At 37.2% G+C, this 27,440-nt stretch overlaps 1 protein-coding gene across 1 annotated transcript in view; it reads left to right on the forward strand.

Moving 5' to 3' along the window:
* The first annotated feature begins 9,553 nt into the window (after positions 1-9,553).
* LOC131765157 (polycomb protein SUZ12-like) overlaps positions 9,554-27,440 on the forward strand; it is a 63,434-nt gene continuing 45,547 nt past the window's right edge. Inside the window, 7 exon segments of the mRNA XM_067006906.1 lie at positions 9,554-9,640; positions 9,782-9,919; positions 10,061-10,412; positions 12,737-12,789; positions 12,870-12,934; positions 17,524-17,591; positions 24,985-25,035. Coding sequence (XP_066863007.1) covers positions 9,554-9,640; positions 9,782-9,919; positions 10,061-10,412; positions 12,737-12,789; positions 12,870-12,934; positions 17,524-17,591; positions 24,985-25,035 — 814 coding nt within the window.

The following is a 27,440-nucleotide window of genomic DNA, read 5'->3' on the forward strand; positions in this document are numbered from 1 at the left end:
TTTTCCTGAGAAATTAGGGGTATTTATTAACTTTGCAAAAGGCCCGATCATAGTGTTGTTGGAAGCAGGATTCAGTAGCTTAGGCACTTGAAAAAGTCTTCAAGACTCATGACTTTCCAGACTACTCGCTATATGCCATACTCCTCGATGAGATACTCTTGAATTCACAGTGTCAGGAAACATTTATCCCAGAGTAAAACAAGTTCCCCAACTCTGTTTGGGGTTTCATGGTGAAGTTCCCTCTGTTCAGGATATATTCTGGGGCTTCCCTGGTGTCGCAGTGGTTAAGAATCTGCCTGCCGATGCAGGGGACACGGGTTCGTGCCCCGGTCCAGGAAGATCCCACATGCCGCGGAGCAGCTGGGCCCGTGAGCCATGGCCACTGAGCCTGTGCGTCCGAAAAAAAAAAGATATATTCTGTTCTCCCTTCTTCTGCTCAGACACGTCAGTAAAATTTTAAGATTTCCAAGAAATGAAAACTAGCTTCTAACGAGAAAGAAAAGGAACTCTTGAGTATATAATTGAGTGTATAAGAAACATAATTAGAATCAGAAAGATATAACTGATACTACAATTTTCCAGGAGCCCTTAACGTGAGAAACCTGAAACATGCCCCTTATGATGGGGACTCACGTTAAAGTAAAGAGGAAGCCCCCAGTCTGGAGAGTGAGCTCTGCCAGGAAAGAGGAAGGATAACTGAGAAGTAGACCTTCAACTAGTTTGCTGTCCCCATTGCCTGTTTCTCTCAGTGTTTGCTGGGAAGGGCAATGAGCTGTGCCACCCTTCCTTTTACTGGGGGATTTGGTTGTCACCTCTCTCCTCTGTAACATTTCAAGTTTCCTGGGAAAATGAAATTAGTTCTTTCTCCAGCATATGGCTGATTCACTTTGTTGTGCAACAGAAACTAACACAGTATTGTGAAGCAGTTATACTCCAAAAAAGATCTATTTAAAAAAATGAATATCATGTTATATGTCAATTATATCTCAATTTTAAAATAAATGAAAACCTGCATGTTGCAAAAAAGAAAAGGTGGTAGCACCTGTTAAACACACAAGTAATTATATTAACAGCACCATCTGGAGCTTCTTGGGGTAAGTGCTCAGGAAAGGGAGAGAGATTGAAAAGAACACGACTACTACTATTGAAAAGCAAACATTAAAATAAAAGAAATAGAGTCTGAGACATCAGTACAAACTCAAGTTTAGCTTAATGTAATAGAGATGACAGGCAGAAATAATGACATATTTGTGTGTATGCACATGCTAGAATACATACACATATATCCTATCCACTGAGAGGGCCTAGAAGAAATGACACCTCAGAAGCTATAAGCACACCCAGCACCCACATCTTGGTTTCTCCATCATTTTATCATAATGAAAGGAACCAGAGGTCCTTAGAGAAATGGCTGCTCTAGGACTGGGGTAGGGAATATACAAGATGAGGCTGGCACTTGTCATAGTACAAGAAAGTAAGAAATGGCTAAAAGCAAAACACAAATGATGGTGCTGTGTCAAAGGGGCACATCTCCCCAATGGCCAAAGCAGCAACGATCTGAACAACAAATTAAATGGTGTAGTACTGAATATAGCCCAAAGTATCCAAGTAAATATCCATAAATAAATGATTGCATAAATACAGAAACGAGGGAGAAAAGTCTTCTATACAGAGGAATTGTAAATAACTTACAAAGCTACTCCCCCATCAAGGAAGTGGAGCTTAATTCACCACCACAACCTCTATCACCACACCTGAGTGTGGGCTTCACGTGGGGACTTGCTTTCAAAGAGTAGAGTGGAGAAGACTGTGAAATACTTAGTTGTTCTGGTGGCTAAGGTTAACATCATCAATGACAATCATGTTGATAGCAGGTACCCTGGATATGAAGTGATGAAAATGGCAATTCGTCTCTGGGATCTTCCTCCCCAAGACCCATAACCCCACTCTATTAGAAAAACATCAGACAAATCCAAACTGAGGAATATTATACAAAATACCAGTACTCTTTAAAACTGTCAAGGTCATCAAAAACAAGGAAAGTCTGAGAGCTGTCACAGGCCACAGACCAGAGGAGACTAAGGAGCGTGAGGAACAAAAGTAATGTGGTATCTTGGATGATGACAGGTGGATTGATAGGTAGACAGATATAGATGATTGACTTTATTTGTGTATGTGTTTTCTTTTCTTTTTCTTTCTTTCTTTTCTTTTTTTTTTTTTTTTTTTTTTTTGCCGCGAGTGGCTTGCGTGGATCTTAGTTCCCCGACCAGGGATTGAACCCAGGCCCCTGCAGTGAAAGCGTTGAGTCCTAACCACTGGACAGCCAGGGAATTCCCTAGATGATTAACTTTGGACACAACAGAAAATATCCATATTATTGAAACATCCATGGAACATTAAAAATAATTGACCATTTGGGGCCCTGAAAAAAAGACTGGGGACTTCCCTGGTGGCACAGTGGTTAAGAATTTGCCTGCCAATGCAGGAGACATGTGTTCCATCCCTGGTCCGGGAAGATCGCACACGCCATCATGGGGCAACTAAGCCCACGTGCCCTAGAGCCCACGTGCCGCAACTACCGAGCTCATGTCCTGCAACTACTGAGGCCTGCGTGCTGCAACTACTGAAGCCTGTGCACCTGGAGCCCATGCTCTGCAACAAGAGAAGCCACTGCAATGAGAAGCCTGAGCACCACAACAAAGAGTAGCCCCCACTCGCCACAACTAGAGAGAGCTTGTGCGCAGCAACAAAGACCTAACACGGCCAAAAAATTAATTAATTAATTAATTAAAAAATAAAAAGAAGTAAAGGTAATTAAAAAAAAGACTGAACAAATTCCCAAAAGCAATTTATACAGGGCTTTTTTTTCTTCTTACCATAGTGTAACACAGAATTAATAGAAGATGGGTTATTGTGCAATTCACCTTCTTACCCGGCACTATTCTGCACCATTTGACATGTTTTGAGCTGAATTTGTTAACCCTTTTTTGCTCCATTGGAGAAAAGATAACACTATTTGCCTTTTGTTTATTGATCATTCAGGAACCAAAAGTAGAACCCAAGTTTTATGATTTTTACAGAAAAGGAACATTAGGATGAATTTAACTTTGTTATAGCACACTAGAAGGTGATTTCTGTGATTTTCTTAGAATTAAAGAACGGGGATAACTTTAACAATAACCTATATCAGTGTTTCTTGATTTTTTTCCCTCGATATCTAATTTGATTTTTGAAAACTTCCTATTCCCCTACCCCTGTAACCCATGTCTATCTTTATAGGGAGATGTGCCTTAAGAACACTGATATCTGGAAAACTGTCTATCTCTTCATGTACCCACTGATACAGAACTTTATTTTCACTGATTATAGGGTAAAAACTGCAGATAGCTTTGTTTTTGCTTTCCAAAAATAAAATTATAATGTTGAACATGATTTTCCACATTACACATGATCTACCTTCAACTTCCAGGGATTCTGTTATGGACAAAAATCACTGGTCTAAATCAATCCTTAATTTTATATTTGAGAAAAGAAAGACCAGAGAACGTAAATAACTTTCTCAAACTCACACTGTGAAATAATGACCAAGTCAAGTCTTGATTGATAGTATAATGTTCTTTCTCCTAAGTTTGTTGCAAAGTGGAACTTGAGGAAAAAAATAGATTTTAAAAATAGAAATAGAGCCAGAAGCATTTCTCTCCTAGTAAGAAAATTCTCCTCGAAGAGTACGCTCTGAAGACAGCTCAACCAAATTAAAATTCGCCTCTGCGTGTCAATTTTGATCCTGATACACTAAAAGTACAGAAACAATTTATCTTGATATCAAGTTGAAGTCACACTCCCCCAATCGCTCTCTCTCTCGTCACTTACAATGCCTCTGTGATAGAAAATGATTACAGAATTCTGAAATCTATTGTCAAATGCTTTTATGACCTCAATGAATTTTTTCCAGGCACGTAGAGTACTAACTATCCCAGTGGCAACAGGTAAGGTCTGTGCTGTTCTATCAAAAACAGCTGCTAAAGCACTCTGCGGTCTCTTCAGGACACCTCTCTTATTCAGCTCAACCATGAGGGTGGCAACTTTCGCAAATTAGTCACGTGAATAAGTTATTGTAGGAAGCCTTGAGTATGAAGAAAAAAAGTAGTTCAACCAGGAATAACAGCAATGTTTTCCCAGGGTCTAGTTCCACTGAATAGTGTGCAAGCAGAAATAAAATTCTGAGTCGAGTAAGGTGGATGAGGACTTTTTTTTAATGAAGTACATACCAAACATCCTAAAGAATACTGAATGTATAAGCTAAGAGGCAGCTTTTCCACAAATATTTAGCCCTATAGATTCTCTCTCGGCATATACTTAAACCTCCTGTGTGATCTTGGCAAATTAAACTGTGGAACTCAGTTTCCTCAGGTGTATAAAAAGAGGCTTAAGCTAGATACTATCTAAGTTTCCTCTAGCTATAAAATTTGTTTTCATCTAATAAATTAAGTTATAAACAGTAATTGCTAAATGTATCCTACAAGCAAAAACCATATCATGGAAAGAAGAACAATATTTGTAAAATGACAACTAGCTAAAACTAAAGACCTGTATCTCTTAATTTGTTCTGATTAAAAGTAGTAATCAGCAATTGTAAAATGAAGGTGAACTTATAAACTTTAAATGGAAATCCAGACTATACCATTATTATGGAAGTGGTATAATACCTAGTTTTGTTGATATTATTTATGAAGAATGGTGACATAGTAATGCTCTTTTTTTCCTCAGAAAATGAAGGAAACATTTAGTTTGGAAACAATCAGTTCACACAAAGATAAGGGGTAACAACAGCAAGACTGAATTTTTTTTTCTGGGCAGGGCATGCGTGAGATATACACAGATTTTTTTCATCTATATTTCATTACTATTAAAGTAACCTTCATTACTCTTAGCATACTCTTGTTTTTAATGGTGTCAAATTTTGAGGTGAGTATAGCCCAGAATGCATTATTAGTGTCATTTTAGCTCATTGTTTCTCATTATCAGGCTTGGGAAGGTAGCTGAGTGTAATGCGGTGGTTTTCAAAAAATATTTTTTCAGCAAGTAGATCCATTATCTTCAAACAAATTATACACACATAAAAGCAGAACAGATCTGATTGAAGATGAACAAAAGGGGAAGCAGAGTCCACACTGTTTCCCTTGAGGTAGATTTTTGAAACTCTGGGGCTTCCAAAATGCTTCCTAGATACCTTTGTTATACTGGAAAACACATGGGGTTTTGAGTTCCCTGTAACTGGGTTCAAATCTCAGCTCACCCACTTAAAAGCTGTGAGATGGGGAGAGAGTTACTGAGATTCAGTTACTCATGTGTAAGAGGCTAACAATAGTAAATAACATAACTGTTTATGATTGTTGTATGGATAGAATGCTCAATAAATATCAATTCACTCCTGCTTTTGTTTAAAATTAAAGATAAAACCACCTGTCCTATAGTTTTAAAAATGGGCATAGTAGCTATCTCCAGATGTAGGCCTCCCAAAATTCAGGTTTAGATATTTCCAATTTGTCTCAGGTGGTTTTTCCTCCCTCAAGTTATTAGTGTCAAGTTTCTTTTTGTCTCAGGGGTTCTAACTATGCCTTACTAGCACCCTTATTATATATAGTTAAAACTAGATAAACACACACACACACACACAAATCAGGGGTTTATTATGAAAACCCCATAATACACAGTGAACGTTCCATGGTTCTTATAGTTTTCTTTTCTAGACAAAGGAAACAAAAATGTGCAAGCTTTTGATTTTAAACTTCAAATAGAACTGTTAAAATTGTTCTTTCACACTAACTTGTATTAGGAGGTTATTAGTATTTTTACTTTGGAGGCCATTCCTTCTTAAAAATCAAATTTGATTATATCTCTCCAAGAATTTATCAGCAAATATAACTTCAGTTCACTCAAAGCAAGACTTAAACATATATATTTTTTTTCTGATATAGCTTTTGTTGGCTTAGATTCAGTGCTTAATCTTAAGGTGATGGGAGTGGATGGAGGACAGAAAGACACTATACAAGTAAAAAGGAAAACTGATACCTAGGTTATTTTTCAGCAAATGCATTCAATACTGAGGATCATTCATTCCAGTGCATCAGAGGCAATATTTACTAATTTTTCTTGACCTAGAAATGACACGTGCAATATTTTATATCTCTAAAGCTCTCCAGTTTCATGGCATGATGGTCAAGAGTGAGAGCTCTGGAAGCAGATTGTTTGGGTTAGAATACCAGCTCCATTAATTGTCTTGTGCAAGTTACTTAACAAGACTTGCCTTTGTTTCTTCAACTATAAAATGGGAAAAATAATAGTTACCAACATCAGAGGGTTGGTGGGAGGTCTGAATGAGTTGGAATTGTTAAAAGCTTAAAATACTGCCTGGCACATAGTAAGTACTTAATTATTATTATCAGTATTTATATTTATGCACTGGTGTCCATTCCTATTTATCAAAACTCATTGGATGAGCCCCTCTTCTATGCCAGGCACAGTGACAGACACCTCAGTTGCTAAAACAAATCACCCATCATCTCTGCCCCCAAGAGCTTACAGCCAAGTAGAAAGAAAAAGACTTGATGCTGTGACGCCAAGTTGTAAATCTGTATCAAATTCAGGGAGTCCCCGAATTTAGAGGAGAAAATAAATTACCTCTTTATGTACATTAACCTCTAACTGAAATTTAGCATTTCCTTCAACTACTAATATAGGTGACAAATCACAGTAGTGTTAGCAATGCCTGTGGCTTTGTTTCCAAGAGAAGTTACAGATATTTTCATATCACATTACACTTCTTGCAGGTATCTCAAAATATTATTTGCCCTCATCACTGCTTTGAAATTATGATAGTCATAAGACTGACCTGCTGCTAGATCTTATTTAGTAAATTTAAAAAGAAGCACCTATATTAACACATCACAACTTTGTTGGTTTCCCTTATAATCCAATACATTTTATATTTGTGCATTTACAAAAGAAGTTTTCATAGGCTCCATCAGACTGCCAAAGGGGTCCATGGAACAAGAAAGGTTAAAAATCCCAGCACAGAAGTCTCTGTAAGGCCAAGTGGGGACACTGATGAAAAAGGGCACAATAGGAAGGAGTATAAAATGATTTTTTTGGGTAAGAGAAGCTAAGTGGTCTTCAGTTTTTAAAACATACTTAAAAACCATCAACTTGAGATACTAAGGGTAACTTTATGCTGATTGCAAAAGTGCATAGAAATTGAATTTTAAAAACCTGGGTCCAGGGACTTCCCTGGTGGTCCAGGGAAGTGGTTAAGACTCCGTGCTCCCAATGCAAGGGGCAGGGAACTAAGATCCCCTTTGCTGCAGGGTGCAGCCAAAAAAAAAAAAACAAAAAAACAAAAAAACAAAAAAAAACCTGGGTCCAACTCACAGCTCTGCCACTAAATGAGCAAATCACTTAACGTCTCTGAGACTATTTTCTCTTCTGTAAAATGAAACTAGTACCAATTTCATAGGATCATTATGACAAAGTGAGGTAATATACATAAAAGCATACTCACAACTATAAAGGTCAAAATGATTGCTCTTCTTCTTTCCTTGCATGTATATCTAGTCCTGTGCTAGGAAATATAAAAGAAATGAACAGGGGCCTTTGCCTTTTAGGAGTTTACCAATTCCAAATATGCATGAAGGCAGAAACAAAGGAAACCCTGGAAAGCAATTCAAATTCAGTGTGAGTTAGGGGACTAAACATACACCTGTCTTTGACAGTGAATTGGCATCGAAAGTCTCAAAAACTGTTGCCACACCAACCTTCAAAATAACAACACAAAATAAATAAGCTGGCCACAGAAGTGACCAATACTGAGGTGATATACAGACATTTTACCTATAGGACAGAGTCTGATTAAGAGTACTGTAATGTAACCAAGAAAACCCCTCAATTAATTCTAACCTGTCCGAGGGTATAAGGATTTTTTTTAGTGTTCTACAAAGCAGACTACAAAAAGGGAGAATTTGTTACTATGCCCCTCCCATAGAATGGATGGCTTTGATTCTCATGACCAGTACTGGTAAGCGACTGTACGTTAAAACCATGTCCATGCTGAAGCCTAGAACGCTACCATGGCATTCCTAAAGGAAATACCCTTTAAGAACATCCCAACTCCTTTGGCCGCATTTTTCTGTTCATCAAAGATTTATAACCTGTGACTCGGTCTTTTTCTTTGACTGTACCTGTATCTCCACCCTCCCGTCATCCCAAAGAACCCTGTATAAATGACAAAGACTGGTAATTCTGCCAGTTACATTTACTGTTAATTCATAAATGAGCATTCTGGTTTATAATTTGATATCTTGCGATTTGCTTAGTGTGCTTTAGTTCTCCAGACCCTGACTGAATTGATGAAACTTCATTTTCTAACCCTGTAAAGCTAAAGATGAGCAGTTTAGCAAGATCTAAAACCCCACAAGCCTCTAGGGGTGGCACTAATCAGAGAAGGCTTATTTGAGAAATCTAAAGAACAAAACAAAACCTTTTTTTTTTCTTGGTAGGGGCGAACATTTTTTAAAATACTGAGTACAGAACAGCATAACAAAGAGAGCATTCTGAACTTTTTGTCTGACTAAAAATATAGACTGTACTTAAAAATCAGCAACAGGTATACATAATTTCAGATGTGTTCCTGAAATGCCAAATTTTATACTACAGGCATCATTTGTAGAGCTCACTTTCTTATGTAGCAAATGCATTGTAAAATCAGCACTTTGGTTATTTAAATAACCATTCCAAAGGTACTTGCTTTGTAAACAGCGTTTTGAAGTGAATTCTAAAGGGCTCAAAGCAGGCATTTAAAAATATTATTGAAAGTATGAAACGGCTCTGTGTTTACAGATTAGAATTTTTGAAGATAATGTTTCATTTTAATGTAACACAAGATTACAGGATTTGACTTGGAAGAACATCCTTAGAGATCATCTTGTCCGACTTGAAATTCAAATCTTGACGAGTATTAGCTCAACTCCAAACCCGTCCGGGCCTATGCATCTCTCTTTTTAAGCGAGACCGGCTGAACACCGGATCCCCTCTCCAGTTTTGGAGCGCAAAATGAGCAGGTTCTCAAAGATGGGTGTAGGTACTTCTAAGAAATCATCCAGTTTGTCCCTCTGGCCACTCCTGTGGTGTCCGGGAATCAAAAATCTAAGTGTTGCTTCCAACACGTTGAGAAGCCACGACCGCTCTCAGTAACGATCCTGGTGCCTCACCGCACCTACAGAAAATCCTTTTCCTCATTTGATAGGACATTCCTGCTCCCTAGAAATCGCTCCCTTTGGTGGAGCCCAGCGGTGTCCGAGAGCAGCAGCCGCAACCCCTTGGCTGCCCCCAGTCCTCTCCAGGGCTCGCTGGGTGGGATTCGGCCAAGGGTGGCTTGAGTCACGTGGTGGCGAGGGGACAGGGGAAGAGATCCTCGCCCTGCGAGCCCCTCAGACCAGAAGCGACCCGACCAACCCCAGGCAGGCCCCTTCCTGTGAAGTTAGAGACTCGATGATCCGGCATGGATCTCAGTTCATTTAATGAGCCCCTCGACCCCCCAGCACCCGCCCCGCCGTTCCTCAGAGGCCTGCCTCTCCTCAGGGGTCCTGTATCCTCCGGGGGTGGCGACTGACGACGCTCAGAAGGCGAGAAACGGCTCCCTAAGCCGCTCGCTGGGTCCCTCTCACCCCACAATGCACCGGGGCCAGCAGGAAGGCCGCTCCGACCCCTAATTTTCCCGCGAATTCAGTTCAAAGAGGCGGCAGGGCCCGGGGTCAGCAGCGCGCACGGGCCAACCAAGCTGCGCCTGCGCGAGAAGCGCCTCCGCGTGACTGACGGGGGAATGCGCGGGCCAACAGGCTGGGCGTCAGAGCGCCGGGCGGGGGAAGTGAGCGGTCTCCCGAGCGGAGCGGGGCTCTCAGGAGGAGACACTTTTTTTCCCCTCCCTCCTTTCCCTCTTCTCCTCCTCCCTTCCCTTCCCCTCCCCTCCCCTCGCCTCTCTCGTCCTTCCCCCCTCGGTCCGCCGGAGCCTTCTGGGGCGAGCGGTTGGTATTGCCGGCGCTTACTCTCTGGGGCCGCCCGGCGGGTAGCTGGCGTGGGGGAGGAGGCAGGAACCGCGAGGGCGCCTCAGGAGCACGGCGGTGGGGGAGGGGGCGGCTCGGGGCCCTGCGCGGCGTCCGGGGGAGGCGGCTTCGGGGGTTCAGTGGCGGCGGCGTCAGGCGGCAAATCCAGTGGTGGGGGCTGTGGAGGCGGCGGTAGTTACCTGGCCTCCTCCTCTTCCTCCGTGGCGGCAGCGGCGGGGGCCGCGGTGTTACCGGTGAAGAAGCCGAAAATGGAGCACGTCCAGGCTGACCACGAGCTTTTTCTCCAGGCCTTTGAGAGTGAGTGTGATGAAGGCTTTGAGGGCAGGAATCCCCACTCTTGCAGCGTTAGGGGGCCGGGACACTCGTGCTGGGACCCCCTTCCTCACCGGGAGTCGGTTTGATTCGGGAGTGGAGGGCGAAATAGAGGGGGCCATTCCGCCTTCCGGGGTTGTGGCTCGAGGGGGCCCGAAGTCTAGGGCCTTTGAGGGAGGTGGATTAGGGGGTCCAGGTGAGGTTCGTGCCTCCCCGAAGATTTACACGCGAGCTGAGGCATGGTGCCCCGCGTTGAGAGCAGGCTGCTTTTTAGGTGGGGAGGTCACAGTTGGACTGTACAGTTGGATCTACCGTCAGATCCCAGGACTAGTTCTTGCTTTCTTTCATGCCTTCCATACTCTAGAAGTACAAGGCTGTCGGTTGTAGGTTTAGAGGAGCAAAATTAAGCCTGTGAAGAGAGGAGTGCAGTAAAATCGACCAAATTGTCATTAGTCTGAAATGCCTTCGCACTAACTTGGTGCATTAACATGGCACCGTTTGATGCTCTACACCTTTCACATCTTTCCACCAGTTTCATGGGTACGTAAACTGAGACAGGCAGTGTTTAAGCATCTTATTTCTCTCTAGACGATCTCGGAATTCTGTCCGTTTGTAGTTGTCTTCATTTCGGGACATTTTCTGATGTCACTTTCTGTTTTTAAGGTCTGTTTCGAGGGCAGAGCTACGACTTAATTTGGGAAGGGGGCAAGGTGTCTGGAAAGAAGCAATAAAATATATAAGAAATGTCATGACTGTGAGTAATCTGAACTGTTCTTGAATGAATATTACATCCTGATGGTTTTCCTCTTTGCTTTTGTATGGATGTTGTAATTTGGATGACCTTTAATAGCTAGATATCTTAGAGAGACTTGAAAAAACTCAGCTCTACCACTCAGTGTCTTTATTTACAATTTTTTTTTGTGGCATATGTTAAGGGCTTGGTATCAGCTGTTCTTGGAAAGATGTATTACGTTGTTTAATACCCTTCTTTCATTCTCTCTCATTAGTGCTTCATGAAATTCTAATTGGATTTTAATACAAGGAATTTCGGTTTTTATTGAAATTCGTATGGAACCTGCTTGAGAAAGATTCACATTATTCTAGCGTTTGCTCAATATACTTTCAGAAATCTGGAGAGGCTTTCAGTTGGAAATATGGTGGAGAACTAAAGCACAGTGATGACAGTAAACATACATGTTTGCAGCCTTTCTAAAACATCTCATCTCCTTTTAGTTTATTTGAAACTAAAACTAAACTAACTGAAGATTAAGTGGAAATTTAAAAAATTCTTTCCAAATGTAGTGAGAAGACAAATCCTGCAAGAAAGCTTTAGCTGTTTTGCTTTTTTGATGAGTGTACTTCAGAGAGATGAACTGTCATTAAGAGTTAGATATGGTCACAAAACAACTTGATTGTTCTCTAATATTGATCTTAGTTTCTGAGAAGTTTATATGCTTTGATGTATTTACTAATATAGTTATATTAGGTCATTTTTATACCGCTTTATTTAAAGAAACATAATACTAACAGGTCATTAATGTAACTGCTATTATGGTACTTGTATATAAAATATTTTCTATCTGTAACCTAAGTCCTTTATAACAGATTTTAACTAAACAGCATTAAAAACACTGTGGGAATCTGGTACTTTAAAAATATGTGTTGAGGCAGTATTTACATACTGAGGTAATATTTACACTGAGCAAAATAGAAACCTGAACTATAACTAGCAATATTCATTGAAAATTTTAGCTAATTTATGTCTTGGATTTCACTTTGATTATATCTGTATTAGGACATCTATCCAGGTAACGGTTTTATTCCATTTCGGCTTACTACTGTACAGACTTTTGAAAAGACCAGTTAAAAAGTGAACATTTTATTTTCTTATTTGGCTTCAATAAAGAGTTCCTTTACTGAATCCAACTCGTTCACTTTAGCTACTTTTTAGAAGGAGATGGGTTATAAATAGTTTTAATTAAATAAATTAAATGAATATAACTACTTTTCAGTTCTTCATACAGCTAGTTTAAAAATAGCTACCTTAGAAATGCAAGGTTTAAGAACTAGATTGTAGAGAAACTTAAAGTAAATGTAGATGCATTTTGTGAATGTATGCTGTAGATTGAATGTCTTTTGATCTAATCGTGCTTACTTATTTTCTTGATGTAAATGTTCACTACATAGTTTCCATAATAGGTTATGGGTTTATATATTGGTTTATATAACATGGTCTGGGTTGGTATTTTCTTAACAATTTAAGTAATAAGTAAATTTAGATAACTTTGGATTTTGTTTCTGTTACCTAGAACCAACGCAGATCTATAGGTTTCTTCGAACGTGAAATCTTATAGCACGGTAAGTAATCAACAAAATTTACTGATATTATTTTTTTCCTAGAATTTCACCTATTTAATTTTAATATTTTAACTATTTTTATAGCCAGTATTTTTGCATAGAACTCTTACTTACATGTCTCATCGAAACTCCAGAACAAACATCAAAAGGTACATTTTATGAATCTTATTTCAAGTTGTTCAAACCATGTTAAAATTTTGTTTTAAAGTATGATTTCTAATGAAAGATTAAATAGGAAAACCGAGGTGAAAGAGTGAATTGGTTGCAAAGTGATTTTTAATAGTATCATTTCTGTAAATCCCAGTTGATTGCCAGTTTTTTCCTAACAAGTGATTTGGTAATGGAGTAAATGAAGTGATTTTACTGACTAATGTTTTTTACTCTGTGCTAATAGTTATTTTCAAGTTTGGTAGAAGTTGAGGATTTAAGTATTTACTAAAGGGCTCATGGGAACTATCTTTGATACATAAATTTAGCAGTTAATGTCTGAATATTTCTTATATGTTCTAACAATAAAGAATTCACTTCTATGAGGATAGGTTCAGAAAGTCTCATTTTATGTCTTTGGTGGTTGTCTTATTAAAAGGGAAATACTTTTGAAGTCAGTAGGAGGAATGTCTTTAAAAACTTCTTAATCTTAATCACCTAGTCTTAAAGTGGAATCTGAAGGTGTCAGAGAGCTTGTTTTTGCTATGTAACATTTAACCGTATATAATTATAGAATGGTAGTTTCTTGTTCTGCACCCATGACTGTTTACTGAGCATATCAAGTGAACAACTTTACATTTAAAGGAGGGAACCTCTACTAAGCATTTGGTATTGTCATAGTTTTGACTTAGTAAAACCATTAAGCTTTTCAATAAACTTTGAAACTAAACTCCTTTGGAGACTCCTACTGGTTATTAAATAAGCACCGCTTTTTTTACAGCAAGACATAGTTTAGCTTTGTAGATATATCTAGATGTATTTTGAAGGATTGAAACGTTAAAACTATTTGTCTTCTGGTAATCTTTCTGAATCGAGAGAGAGAGAGAGAGAGAGAGAGAGAGAGAGAGAGAGAGAGAGAGAGCGCGCGAGCGAGCAAGCGAGCGCGCATTGCATTTAAGGGGTGAAACCTGCCAGGTGCCTAAATAACTAGGAAGAAGGTGATGAATTAAGCAGCAGAATTATGTCAGCTCTTTACCTGTCTCCTCTATGCCAGGAATCAGGAAAATTTTTCTCTAAAGGACTAGATAGTAAATATTTCAGCCTTTGTGGTCCAGGAAACGGAATTGAGGATATTAGGTAGTATGTAGGTACTTACACAGAAAGAGAAAACGAATATCAACATTTTTTTTTAATTGATGAAATTCAAAACATAATAATTGAGTGCAGTGTTTTCTTTTTTTTTCCTTTTCTTTCTTGGGGGGTGGGGGTTGCTGCACGGCTTTCGGGATCTTAGTTCCCTGACCAGGGATTGAACCTCGGCCCTGGCAGTGAGAGCGCCAAGTCCTAACCACTGGAGCCAGGGAGTACAGTGTTTTATAATATGTGCCTACTAGTGAGAAATGTGGGATTCTTTTATTTTTGTGGGGTAGGGTGGGAGGGATAACATTTAGCTTAATTGGGATTTAGAGTTAGTATTCTCTGTTATCAAATCACTTGCAAATGTTTTATCTGTAAAAACCATTCTTAGCTCATGGGCTGTGCAGAAACAGACAACAGGCTGGATTTGACCAATGGTCCATAATTTGCAGACCCTTGATTTACTCTATAAAACTAGGTGAATTTGATTTAGTAGTAAACTTTTTCTTTAAGTATTTTTAATATGGAAGATCAGTTACCATCTAGAGGGCTTCCCTGGTGGTCCAGTGGTTAAGACTCTGTGCTTCCACTGCAGGGGGCACAGGTTCGATCCCTGGTCAGGGAACTCAGATCCTACATGCTGAGGTGTGGCCAAAAAAAATTGTTTTTTAAGTACTGCAGTTATCATCTAGAATGCTTCCTGATTTTAATTTTAAAATGATAAAGTGTTTTCAGAATAAATTTGAGTTTAATCCATAAGTGTATTAAAAATATACATCATGTTTGTTTATTAGACTATTTGACTGCCTCATTGTGGGATACATTTCTGTTGTCTGCTAATGAGTGGAGGCAATTTCAAAAGCATGGCAGTAGAAATGAACTTTCTTAATTTAGTACCCCTTAGGTAAAAAAATTTCCTTTGGGACAGTTTTGAAGCAGTTTGCCAGCCAAGAAACATACATTCCATTTAATTTACTTCCATGTAAAAATGCATTAGGAATCACTTAATTCTTTTGTTGTATGCCTGGCATATATAAGACAATAAGACTGATTTTTAACAAATTATACTACAACTTAATATCTTCAAATGAACGCTGTCCTTTTCAAAGTAAGTTGGTGAATTTGGAAGGTGATGAATTCAGCCCAGCGATTGTGGTCTTTGTTCCAAATGTTTTTGGAACTGCTTTTACAGAATTGCTTTTAGTACAATCCCTTTGCTCAGAATGTTTTTGGAACTCCTTTTGTACTGTTACACAACAACATCATATTCATTGTTGGAGTACACTTATCACTCCTTTTGAAGTTGTACAAGCAGGTGTAACATTAATCTGATATATTTGTTAAACTTGCCTTTTACTTTAGTTGCACTTCATAGAGGTATTCAGATTCTGTAGCCTGACACTACACTGGCACAGTGGAAATACTGGTGAGGACAATGGCGTCTTTTATTGAATCCATTTTAGTAGGTTTTATGTAAGCTGTTTCTGAATCCTCCCCCGAAAATGTCTTGAATTTTAAGAATATTCTCCTTTATGATGACCTTTTGATAACTATTTCCCTTGTTAAATCTGAGCTACAGTAGCAGTACCTTTCTAAAGAAACAGAAATACTTGGTGTTGGGAGGTGGGGCTGCTTTTGTATAGTTGCCTATACAGTTCGTTTTGTTTTTCCTAAGGAATGCTGGGTTACCTGTATGATCTATTCAAATGGTTGTTAATATTCAGTTTTCCTATGTACAGCTGCATAAAGTTGGAAGAGGTGAACCTTGTGACCTACAGTCTTAACTTTTCTTCCTACAGACAGGGTTTCTTCTTAGTCATTACACAAAGATAAACATATTATTCTAAAAAGTTTTCAGTAACTTTACAACCCTCCTCAGTAGTACATTTCAGTATTTATACTGAAAAGTTCTTTGTAACTAGCCTAAAAGAATCCTACATTTTTCTTCTTTCTTCTCTCTTATCTATGGAGATTGAAAATGTATTGCCTGCCATCCTCCTTAAAGAACTCCTTACTGTGCTTTATTGGGGGAAACTTTAATATTGAGGTTTTCAGTAACTCTAAAGGTAAAGAGAGAAGCTTTTTTTATAAAAAAGATCTTTTGTTAATGGAGGCTATTTATTCACCTGAAATATAGATCGTATCAATTCTGCTCTTCCTATCAGTGTTTTACTACAATATATTTACATTAACATTTCTCTACTGATAATTTTTATTATAGTAGTTGAGTACAATAGCTGTTTTTGAGGAATGAGCATATTAGTAATTTCTAATATCTGAATTCAAATTTTATAAGAATACATGAATCTTTCCAAGTTCTATATTTGAAGAAAATATATGAGTATAAATAGAAATATTTGTTTCCAATTAACATATATGGGTCTAATTTTTCAGCCTCTAGAAAATGTATATAGTAGAGCACCTTAAGAACTAAGATGAGGCTTGTTTTAGAATCCATTCATTCTTTTTTTTATTTCCAGTATGCGGGCCTCACACTGTTGTGGCCTCTCCTGTTGCAGAGCGCAGGCTCCGGAAGCACAGGCTCAGTGGCCATGGCTCACGGGCCCAGCCGCTCCGCGGCATGTGGGATCTTCCCAGACCGGGACACGAACCCGTGTCTCCTGCATCGGCAGGCGGACTCTCAACCACTGCGCCACCAGGGAAGCCCTAGAATCCATTCATTCTTAAATTGCTTGCTAAGGGTGTGGTTATTCTTAATATAAGCTTCTATTTTATTGGAAATTACTTTTTTCTCTTAAAGTTGTTAAGTTAAAAGCTGATAATTTTGTTATGATTTGATGGGTATGTCCTTTAAACTTCAAATTTTTTTTGTGATGGTGACAACCATCTCTTTAAAATGACATACTTAACTTTAGCCATTGCTGCTAATCTTTGAGGATGTTTTACTAACTTCATATTTGTTTTATGGAATATCCATATTTGTCAGGTTACTTAATGGAAATACAAGTGTTTCAAAATATACATAATTTGCATTTGTTTGGCTCAGTCCAACAAATGCTTGAACACCTACCAAGTATAAGGCAATATGCCAAGCACTATGTGGCTTTCCTTGAAGAAAACAAATCTCTGCCCTTCAGGAGCTAATAATCTAGTAGAAATAAAATATTTATGCAAGTTTCACGTTTAGGAGACTAAATGTCAAAATAAATGTAAACCAGGTGATATAGGTGGGGAAAAATCACTCTGGTTTGGGAATAATTACAAAAGGTTTCGTAGAAAAGTTAGCATTTGAGATGGGGCTTGAGGGCTTGTTTGCTGTATTACAACATAACACTGTCTCGATAGTATTCATTGTTACGGCTAACCATCCCATAATTTATCTTATTATAAATAAAATCAGATCTCCAACTTGCCTATTATAGTGACAGTAAAGTATAATCTGTTTGTTTTTCCCAGTTGAGAAGTGATTATTTTGTTTATCTGTCTCTTCCAGGAAAACATTTAAAGTTGATGATATGTTATCAAAAGTAGAGAAAATGAAAGGAGAGCAAAAATCTCATAGGTAAGATAACCTAAAAGTTTACATGAAGTGACATACTTGAGGAAAGAGGAAAAAGTACAGTGATCATTTTCCTAGTGATCACCTCAATATTGTAAGGAGTTAGAATGAACCTTAGATCTCACTTGGTCCAAACTCATACACAGATCAGGGATTACTTCTGTAGCATCCCTGGCAGAGAATCAGTTCTTAAGCCTCATCTTGAATATCTCTAATGCTGGGAACTCACTGTTTTCTAAGGCAGTTCTGTTCATTATTGTTTTTCTCTACTACCAATTTCTTGCATTCTGAATCAGAGTTTCTGTAACTTCTGTATTTAGTGTTAATCCTACTATCTCCTCTAAAGAATGATGGAGACTCATTTTTTATGGTATATGCTAGGTACTGTGCCAGCTGCTTCACAACATCACATGTCTTCTAAGTAATCATCTACAATTCTGAGAGAGGCTCTCTCTCTTTTTTTTCCCCATCTTGTCCTTGCTCTTATTTACAACTTTCAGGCAAAATATTCTTAACTTTAGTTTATATTTGAAATATGTTTATCACATGATAGTTTCAGAAACCTGGCCCTTTGGATGGAACCTTCTTATTGTCTGTTTTCACATGTGTTACCCAGAACTAATCCCTAAATGTTCTGACTAGCCTAATATCTGCCTAGGCTACACAGTATGCTTCCCTTCCTCGACAGTATGCTTCTATTTGTTCTTTCATATGAAAACTAAAGAAAGTTGAATATTATTCTAAAGAGAAACAGGGACTTGGGTGGTATTTGTTTATTCATTGACTACTTTTAGGAAGAATGTAGAACTAAAAATACTGGATTAAAAAAAATGGAATTGGGAAAATTGCCACATGGATTTTTCTTTTTCTCTTGAAGTTTTAAATCATATCTTGCCAGTTTAGATAGGATGTACACTGACTTAATGATGCTTCATTTATACTTTCTCATTTTTGTGGCTAGTATAAGATGTCATTTTTCAATTGCTTTTATTTTAAGTTTGCCTTTTCAATTAGGTTATTTTACTGGAATTTTTTATTGCATTTTAAAATTTTTGTATCAGTATCTTGCAGTCTTGTAGGACTGAAGTGTAATTTATATTTCCATATCTAGGCAATCTTGATTTGTAAATAGACTTTGATAGTCCATTCCCAAATCTTTACCTAATCTGTTATTGCCCAAGGAATACCTTACAATACAGGTTTATAAAGACTGAGAATATTCCCAGCGCATGCACTCTCTATTCTTTGCTTGAATTTCTATTCCAGATCGTTGGCTGTTTACCTACCCTGGACAGAGCTTTTGGGATCCTCAGGGCCTTTTTAACTTATAAAGTATAAAGCTGTAGTCAGAACCTAATGTGACATCCTCACTTCTTTTCTTCTAAACACCTTAATAGTTTGCCCTCCAGGTCTTTCAGGGCTCATGTGAGAAGGAAGAATGAACCAAGAGGAAGAAAACTTGACCCTTTTCTTCATCTTCCCCATCAGGGTTCTACCTTCATCACTGCTAAACCTTACTACTATCTCATTGTGACCCTGGCTTTGATAAATATTACAGAACTTCCTTGATAGTGTGTGTTGTGAGGAAGATAGATTATACTGGTCAGTTCTCTCTGAATAATCACTCACCCAATAATTATATTTCTTTCGACCCAATGGGTTCAATAGCTAGGCCAGTACTATAACAGGGGTATTGTTAACCACCTCACAGAAACATCAGAGAGTTGCATAGAATTCCTGCTTGTAATTTTGAAAAGCAACTTTTTCACTCTTTAGGATCTAGCTGGGACCAGTGAGTTGGTCATTTCAACACCCAAGATCTTTTTTATTTCAAACAGACCTAACTGTTAGAGCTGACCATGCTTATTTAATACCCAGTGAGGCACTTTAGGCCCAGGAGGTACTGAGTTACTGTACTAGGTGCTTCAACCGCCCCCCTGGCCGCCATCTTTATGAATGTCTCATTGTTGCTCCCCGAGTCACTAAAATTAATTGAGAAGTTGCTTCATTTTAAGTTTACCCCTAAGGCCCTGTATTATTAAATTTCTTCAGTGTATTTCTCATCTCAAATTAGGCATAATTGGTTTAGTAGACCAATAGGTCTACTAAACTTATCACATAGGATTGTAAGAAGTTCTCTAGATACCAGTATATAATGCCAGCATTGTAAAACTTTACTTGTAAAATCTATGGGCAAATTCCCTGAGAGAACAAAATAAGCCTTTGTTGTTAATTCGTAGATGTTAAAATCTTAAATCACATACACAAAGGTATTTCCATGTGTATGTTTATTCTTTACCATCTCAAACATAGAGATCTTGTTCAGTTTAATTGGATCCTGGGTCTGTTCAGTAGCTACTGTCTGGATGTCTCCCACTGGAACTCATGTTGTTTTAGTACTTCCACAGTTTTAATGTCTCCACTCTCAAACCCAATGTATTTCATTCTCAGAGTTCCAGGAGAATATCAAGATACCCCAAATTACTGTAGTACTACAGCCCAAAGCTTAGAACAGTCAAATGCCTGACCTGTTTATGACAGTTGTAGTGACTTACAAACAAACCCAAATTCCTGGCATTGTCTGTACAAAATAAAGTTGGTGTCCCAGGATCTCTTTTGTGTTTTATACTCTAGATCTATATTTGTCTTACTTGTCTCAGATAATGGCAGAAATTTATTAGGGGAAGGAGCTGATAGAAAAAAGAAACATGGGACATTTCATGGTTTTCACTTCTTTAAGGTAACCATTTGTGACAATAGACCAGAATTGCATTTGTAACCTTAAAACTCAACCATAACACCCACCAACTATGAAGATTTTTTCTTTTCTCGAACAGTGGCTTCTAAAAACTCCACAGCAATTAGCAAATTTTAGAAATTCATAGTGGTCAAACTACTTGACCAGGTTTTTCACATAGTCTAGTGACCAGACCTCTAGTCTCCAGGTTTTTCCTAATCTTTCTCCTTGCTCTTTTGGTGTGGTTATGTATATTTAAAATATCTTTATTTTCTTTTTAGAATTTCTGATGTAATGCCTTATATTCTGTCTTCTCCGTCTCTTGTTTCTGGCATGCCAGTATATTGTGGGTTTTGAGTTTATTTTGAGTTTTGACCAAGTGCCATGGTTTATTGGTATAAATCTCTGATCTTTCTGTAGTTTTCTGTTCTAGCAGGATCCCAGGGGGTCTCTTGGGCTATTAATCCTACCAGTTTTGGAATTCTCTAGTCATATCTCTTGTCTTCTAAGTGCATCTCCACTGACTGAAAGGTATCATGAAAAGATTTCCAAGTTGGAATTGCTTCCAGAAGTATTTCCTGTGGTCAGATTAGAAGCATTTCCACTTAATCATTTTCTGTTCCTGGTCTACTGTTAGTAGCTGGAGAAATCCCCTCCAAAGGTAACTGAACTAGAACATCTAGTAGATATATTTTCAAACCTATGTTTTTAGTAGGTTGATAAGGTAAAGTACCTTTCATCACTTTTTGTTGTTGTTATTACAACCTAAACTTCTGAATTAGTAATCTTCCTTTTATCATCTTTTTGTACTGTAACAAAGTCTGGGATTTTTTTCTGGGATTCCCATTTCCTCAGTGTACCATGTCCCAGACCCTATCCTAAGTCCTAGGGGATATAATAATGAGCAAAACAGATGAAGACCTTGCCTGTATGGAACTTATTGGCATTTAGGAGAAAAAGACGTCATTCCAGAATAATGGGCTTGATGCAGTCACCAATTCCTCAGCTTTATAATACATCACAGCATGACATGTAACAGTGTAGATGCCAAATAGCTTATCATCACACTTGGGCTATTTTGAGGTGATACAGCCGTGACCCTAGAAATGAAGCCTTACACCTGCCACTATCAGATTAATGTGTACAAATTCAAGGCCCTAATCTTGGTTTCTTTCCTGCATAAAAATGTTGGTCCTCCTGTGGCATCTGGCTGTTCTTAAAATTTGAGTTTCCTACATGAATCTCATCGCAAAATGTTAGTCCCTTATGAATTTAAATGTACTCAACCTTATTCTGCAGACTTCTTTAGAATTGTCAGGTACTTGTGTTTAGACTCTTATCCCCAAATTTCACATTCCCCCTCTAGTTTCCTGTTGCCATATTGCTTGCTTCCTAAGATACAGATAGGGAACACATCAGGAAGAGGAACCAAATCCTTATCTGATATCTTATCTTGATCACCTAAGCTAGATCCTTTGCTGCCTAAAACTAAAGAGGCCTGACCTTGTTTGTTTCTTCCCTTCTCATTCCCCTCTTCTGATCCAGTTTAACCTATTAAGATGTGGACACAGTAGCAACAAGAGAGGGAAGAGGGTAAATCAGAAAGGGAAAGAAAACTGCCCTTTTTCCTTGGACTCAGCCATCAACTAGGCCTCATTGTTACATTTTATTCTAGGTCCATATCAAGAGTGTTTACTTTTAGGAGGGGAAGGAGGAGGGGAAATTGTGCATAGCAAATCACATTCCCAAGTTTGTTTTTTAAGTTGGTTACTTGAAATTTGGAATTCCTTTTCTCAAAGAAATGTTGTAATGGTGGCTGAATGTCCTTGCCGTCTTTTTTTGTGTGTGTGCTTGCCATCTTATTTAACTTATAATGTAGCAATTAAAACTGTGTCTCAGACCATCCTTTGGTGACCTTTTTGTTTGTTTTTAATTTCCAGTCTTTTGTAGATGGATACTTTTGTAAATGTACTGATCACATACTTGGATGTTATGGCAATGTTAAATTTTTATGAAAGTGGTTAAAGTCTTATTCTCAACTTCTTGCCGTGTTGTGGAATGGTAACAGTATCCTGGATGACCTCAGTCTGCAGACCACGCTTTGAATAACACTAATTTAAAATATTTTCTGGGGTAGATCAATGCAAGGTATTTCTGTCATTTCACAGTTGGAACTTAGAATCGCATTCCCTATAAAAACAATGTAAATAATACTATAAGTACTACAGTATAATGGGTCCTGATCCCTGACCTTAGAAATCTTATTACTCTAGGGAGGACATCATTATCCTTTTGAAAATCATTTGTTGAGTGCCTTTCTGTAAGACACTGCTAGGTGCTAAGGACACTGATATGTCAAGAGAGAATGTGTGTGAAAAATTGTGACAAAAAAAGTGGTAAATACAGGTGCTTGTAAAGGAAATTAAGCTCTGGGATGTTTGGGGATGGGTCTTTGTAGAAGAGGGAGAGGGTATTTTGATGGATTGTTTAGTATTTTATCCAAGCCTCACAATCTTGAGAGAGGTTATCTCCTCATTTTATAGATATCAGGTCACAGCTAATAACTGGAGCCAGAATTCAAACTTGGATTTTGTCATCCTATTCTACTTTCCTATATATGGCTTTAGAGGTAAAAAGGAATGGGAACCATATTACAGACAGCGGTTAGACAAAAGATTTCACAGTTGGGGACCCATTAGAAAATTGGAGAAAGGAATGATTCATACAAAATCATTTTAAGAAAATTTACCTGGCCTTAGTAGGTAGGTTTAACTGAAGCAACTAAGAATAGGATAAACTGGTTGGGACTAATGGATTATCTTCTAGCAAGGAAACTGTAGAATATTTCTCTCTTTCAGTTTTGTTTTGGAGTTTCACCAATTCTGCATTGTTAGGTTACATTTATGGAACAGTTTTGATAGGAAAATGCTAATTATCTTTTAGTAAAATGGCACGTAGATTTCATAGATGGTAGATATACTTTTTAAAAATCAACTTTGGGTATAATTAATATTCAATAAAATACACTCACCCTAAGTATATAGTTTGAGTTTTGCCAAATGTATGCATTCGCACAAGCATAACCACAGTGAAGATATAGAACATTTTCATTACCTTGAAAAAGTCCTTTGAGCTCCTTTACAGTTGATCCCCTTAATGTACTTTTTTTTTGAGGTATAAATGATATGCAGTCCAGTTCACTCTTTGGTGTATAGTTCTGATGCATTCAGCCAGGTAACAACCACTACAATTAAGATAAACCCTACAGATTCCCTCATGCCCCGTTTATAGTCAACTCTCCACTTCCTCTGTGTTTTTGAAATGTATCTGATACGTGTTAGAAAGTAAGATACATGAATTAACTGTTTTCAAGAATCCCATTTTAGTTTCTTGATACTTAAGTTATAGTTGCTGTTCTTAGTTTTTCTTTTCTATGTTTATGCTTTCTAACTCTGCTTGGACCCTTACACTTCTACTCTACCATAGTCATTTTGTTCTCTACTGATATCCTAGCATACTTTTCTTAGTACTGTTCTAGAAATGCCCTTCAGGACCCCCACCTTGTAGTTTTTTTAAGCATACGCTTTCATGGATTACCTCACTAAGAAAATAGAGGTATCCTCACATCTTCTGTTGAAATATCTCACTTACCTCCTGTTTCTCTAAGAAGAAGAGTCCTGGGCAAAGTTACAGAGCTAACCTCTTTATAACATGTCCTCATTTCCAGTCATTACCTGTTCCTTAACACTCACTTGCCTCAAAGTCTTTACATAACTCTTCCCCTCTGATTATAAGGATGCGTAGATTGTCACCATCATTTAAAAAAAAACACAAAAACATACCCTTTATTGATCCTTATTGCCCTTTTACTGCTATTTACTTTGATTCTTTAGTAAGTTTCTTGAGTAAAAGTACTGCTTCCCTTTTCCCAACATCTGTTCTGGAAAGTTATGAATGGTTCCTGATCACGAGATAGATTGCTCTTTTTCCAGTTGAAAGGTACTATAAAAGCCTGTTGATGTTTTTGTTTATTCTATCCCAACTTACTAGTTTTTCCACTGGTAGTAAATATTTTTCAAAACAAAAGGATCATTATAGTTTATGCTTCCTTTTCATTGCTTCTAAAACTAAAAGTGAAAATGACAAGTTGAAACAGTAAATTACAAATCTATAGCAGATTTGTGATTGTAATATTTCATCCCTAATTGAAGTAGAAAGTGATGGTTCTGCATCATTTGTTAGGAGGTTGAAATTTCGTAGCTTGAAAATACTCAAAAACTTTTGCCTGGATTCAGCTACCGTTTTGACGGGTGGGAAGGGAAACCTGTCCCCATTTTATAGGTAGAACACTGAAGCACAGTAAATTATCTTGCCTCTTATTTGGTGGTTTATTTTTTTCTGCCTTGCTTCTTTGGTGTTTTTGTTTTTATTTGTGTGTGTGTGTGTGTGTGTGTGTGTTTAATGTGTATAGACACACTGTATTGGATGTCATACTTAACAGGGAGAGCATGGGGTCATGGGCTTGAACAGAGTTAAGAATTAGGCAGCCAAATATTTATATATTAGCTGAAGTAGCTTTGATTTCAGTGTTATATTTTAAAGTTTAGGTTATTTTTATTATAGAATATTAAAGTGATAAAATTTTTTTGTTCTGTTTGGCTTGTCAACTCATCTGCAGCTTACATTTACTGGTTTCTTCCACAAAAATGGTATGTACTTAAACATATTGGCATTCTAACAACAAAACACCTTTGTGACTGAAAAAAATTGCGTGTAAATTCAGAAAATTATATTTAATGGAAAAGATGTTGATGTTGATAATTTAATTTCTCTTTAGTGGATTTCTCCAACAGTTTCAATTATTGCTTTATTTGGTCAATGGTGGGATATGGAGGAGGTAACTTGCAACTCATTAAACTTTAAAAGTAGTAGTTCTTAAATTTTAGTGTGTGTAGAAGCATTTTGACAGTTTGTTTGAAATACATATACCTGGACCCTACAGGGACTCAGATCTAGCAGGGTTTTGGTGGAGCTTAGGAGTCTGCATTGTAATAAAGCACCAAGGTAATTCAGAAGTAGGTTGTCTGAGGAACAAGTTTTAGGAAACTCTGGCATTAAAAAAAATGTGTCAATATATATGTGTGTAACTGAGTCACTTTGCTGTGCAGCAGAGGTGGGCACAACGTTGTAAATCGACTACACTTCAATAAAAATAAATAAATAAGAAACTCTGCCTTAAAAGTTTTTTAAAAATTGTAGGTAGACTTTATACATAAGGTTGTGTTCATCGCCTTGTTTTCTTATTGCTGTCTTGCTGTCTATTTAAGTTTTAAGTAGATTTTTAAATTATTAAAATAATCAGTGCTGTGTGGGATCATTCTTGAAGGTAAATGTTAGCTTCATCTGGTTCATATCTAAATAGATGAAATCCCAGCTCTTACCGCTCAACCGTACCTTTTAGGGCTCTAAGTATCACAGTTTTAAAAATGCTGTGTAACATTATCTTACCCAACTCAGAGCCATCATCTTTCCAAAGATTGTAAGTAGAAAATAACGGGAAGGACTTGTAATGAAATTCAATTTCTTAGATTTTTGTCATTTTTTTATTTCCAACGTTTTTCAAACTTTAAATTATAAAGACTAATGATGAGAATTGTAATTAATTGCCTTAGAACCTGGAATAGGTGAAGAGTCTCCTGAGTAGAGCCCTTTCTGCATAAACATTTTGAGTATTTTTAATACAATAATAAAACAACTGAAACAACCACTGCTACCAATGGGATATATCAATGTGTTAGATATTATATAAAGAAAATTATATAGTCGTAAATGTTACTTCATTAAAAGAGGTGAAAGCATACTGGGTAAAGTTTCCGTTGGTTTCAGAATGAATAAAATGCCTCTAGGCTTGTCCATCTTAAATTTGTGTGTGTATCCTTTAATAATCAGGTAATGGAATAAAACCTTTATAAGAAACAGGTCAAGTTGGTCATCCTTGGTATTGTTTAGTAAGAAACAAAGTTTAATAATAAGCAGAATGGTTATATTAGAACAGTTTGATAACTAGTCAGGTTTTTAATGTAAGAAATTTGAAGTCTGGTCATATCTGTATTAGCAGCTAATGTAACTTTACTTATAGTTTTGCCTTACATCTGGTCTATTTAAGTAACCTCAGTAGCATTTTCATGTTTTTTTCCTCCTAAATCATTTATAATCATCTTGTAGAAATCATATTTCTAATCACTCATCATACTTTGTCTTCTGTGATACTTAAAAAGTACATGAACTCTAATACTTTAGAAGCTTATAATTTGAATTTTATAGGTTTGTTTGCCCTTTGTTCTCAGGGACTTCTATAAAACATATAAATTATTCATCACTGAAATCATTGATGGATATTAATTGAATAATATTTACTAATTAATATTATTTAATTAATAGTAATTGAATTTACTTAAATTAGTTAGTTGAAATTAACTGGAACATGGTAGGATAAACTTCTTTCCCATCTACATGGCAAAAAAGTTCAAAAATTGCACAAATTCACTTAAACTTTATTTTCTTGATATTACTGAAGTAAATGAGAAAGTAAACTCTGTTGATACTTCTATTTCCAGAAAATAATTTCCCATTGTAACTTTGAAATGAGTGGAAGTTGGAAAGAAGCAGATATATTGCCTCCTTTGTCTATTCAAGGTATATTTGTAGTTTTTTTTAAAGAAATAATATTTTTAAGAAATCAGGTTAGAAAAGCAACATCACAATCCCTAAAATATGATTATTTTTTCTTTTGTTTTTAAATGAAGACTTTTGTTTAGCAATTACTACTTGAGACTGCTTAGAATGAATACACAAAGATTATTAGGGTACTATTTTCATGGTGAGTATTGTTCAGAGAGTATTTTTGTTACTGCATTTTAGATATTCAGTTATTTTTTGGTATATTAAATTATTTTTATCCTGGCTGCAACTTTCAAGAGACTGATTGAAATGTATTTTATGTATATACCCTGAGTAAGAAGAATGTTTTCAAGTAGAAAGAAGTATTGTCCAAAATCTCAGAACAAAAATTATTTTATTTCTGTATATGTTTATAGATTTTTCTGTAATATAT

Source organism: Kogia breviceps, chromosome 11 (assembly GCF_026419965.1).
Source record: "Kogia breviceps isolate mKogBre1 chromosome 11, mKogBre1 haplotype 1, whole genome shotgun sequence".
NCBI lineage: Eukaryota > Metazoa > Chordata > Mammalia > Artiodactyla > Physeteridae > Kogia > Kogia breviceps.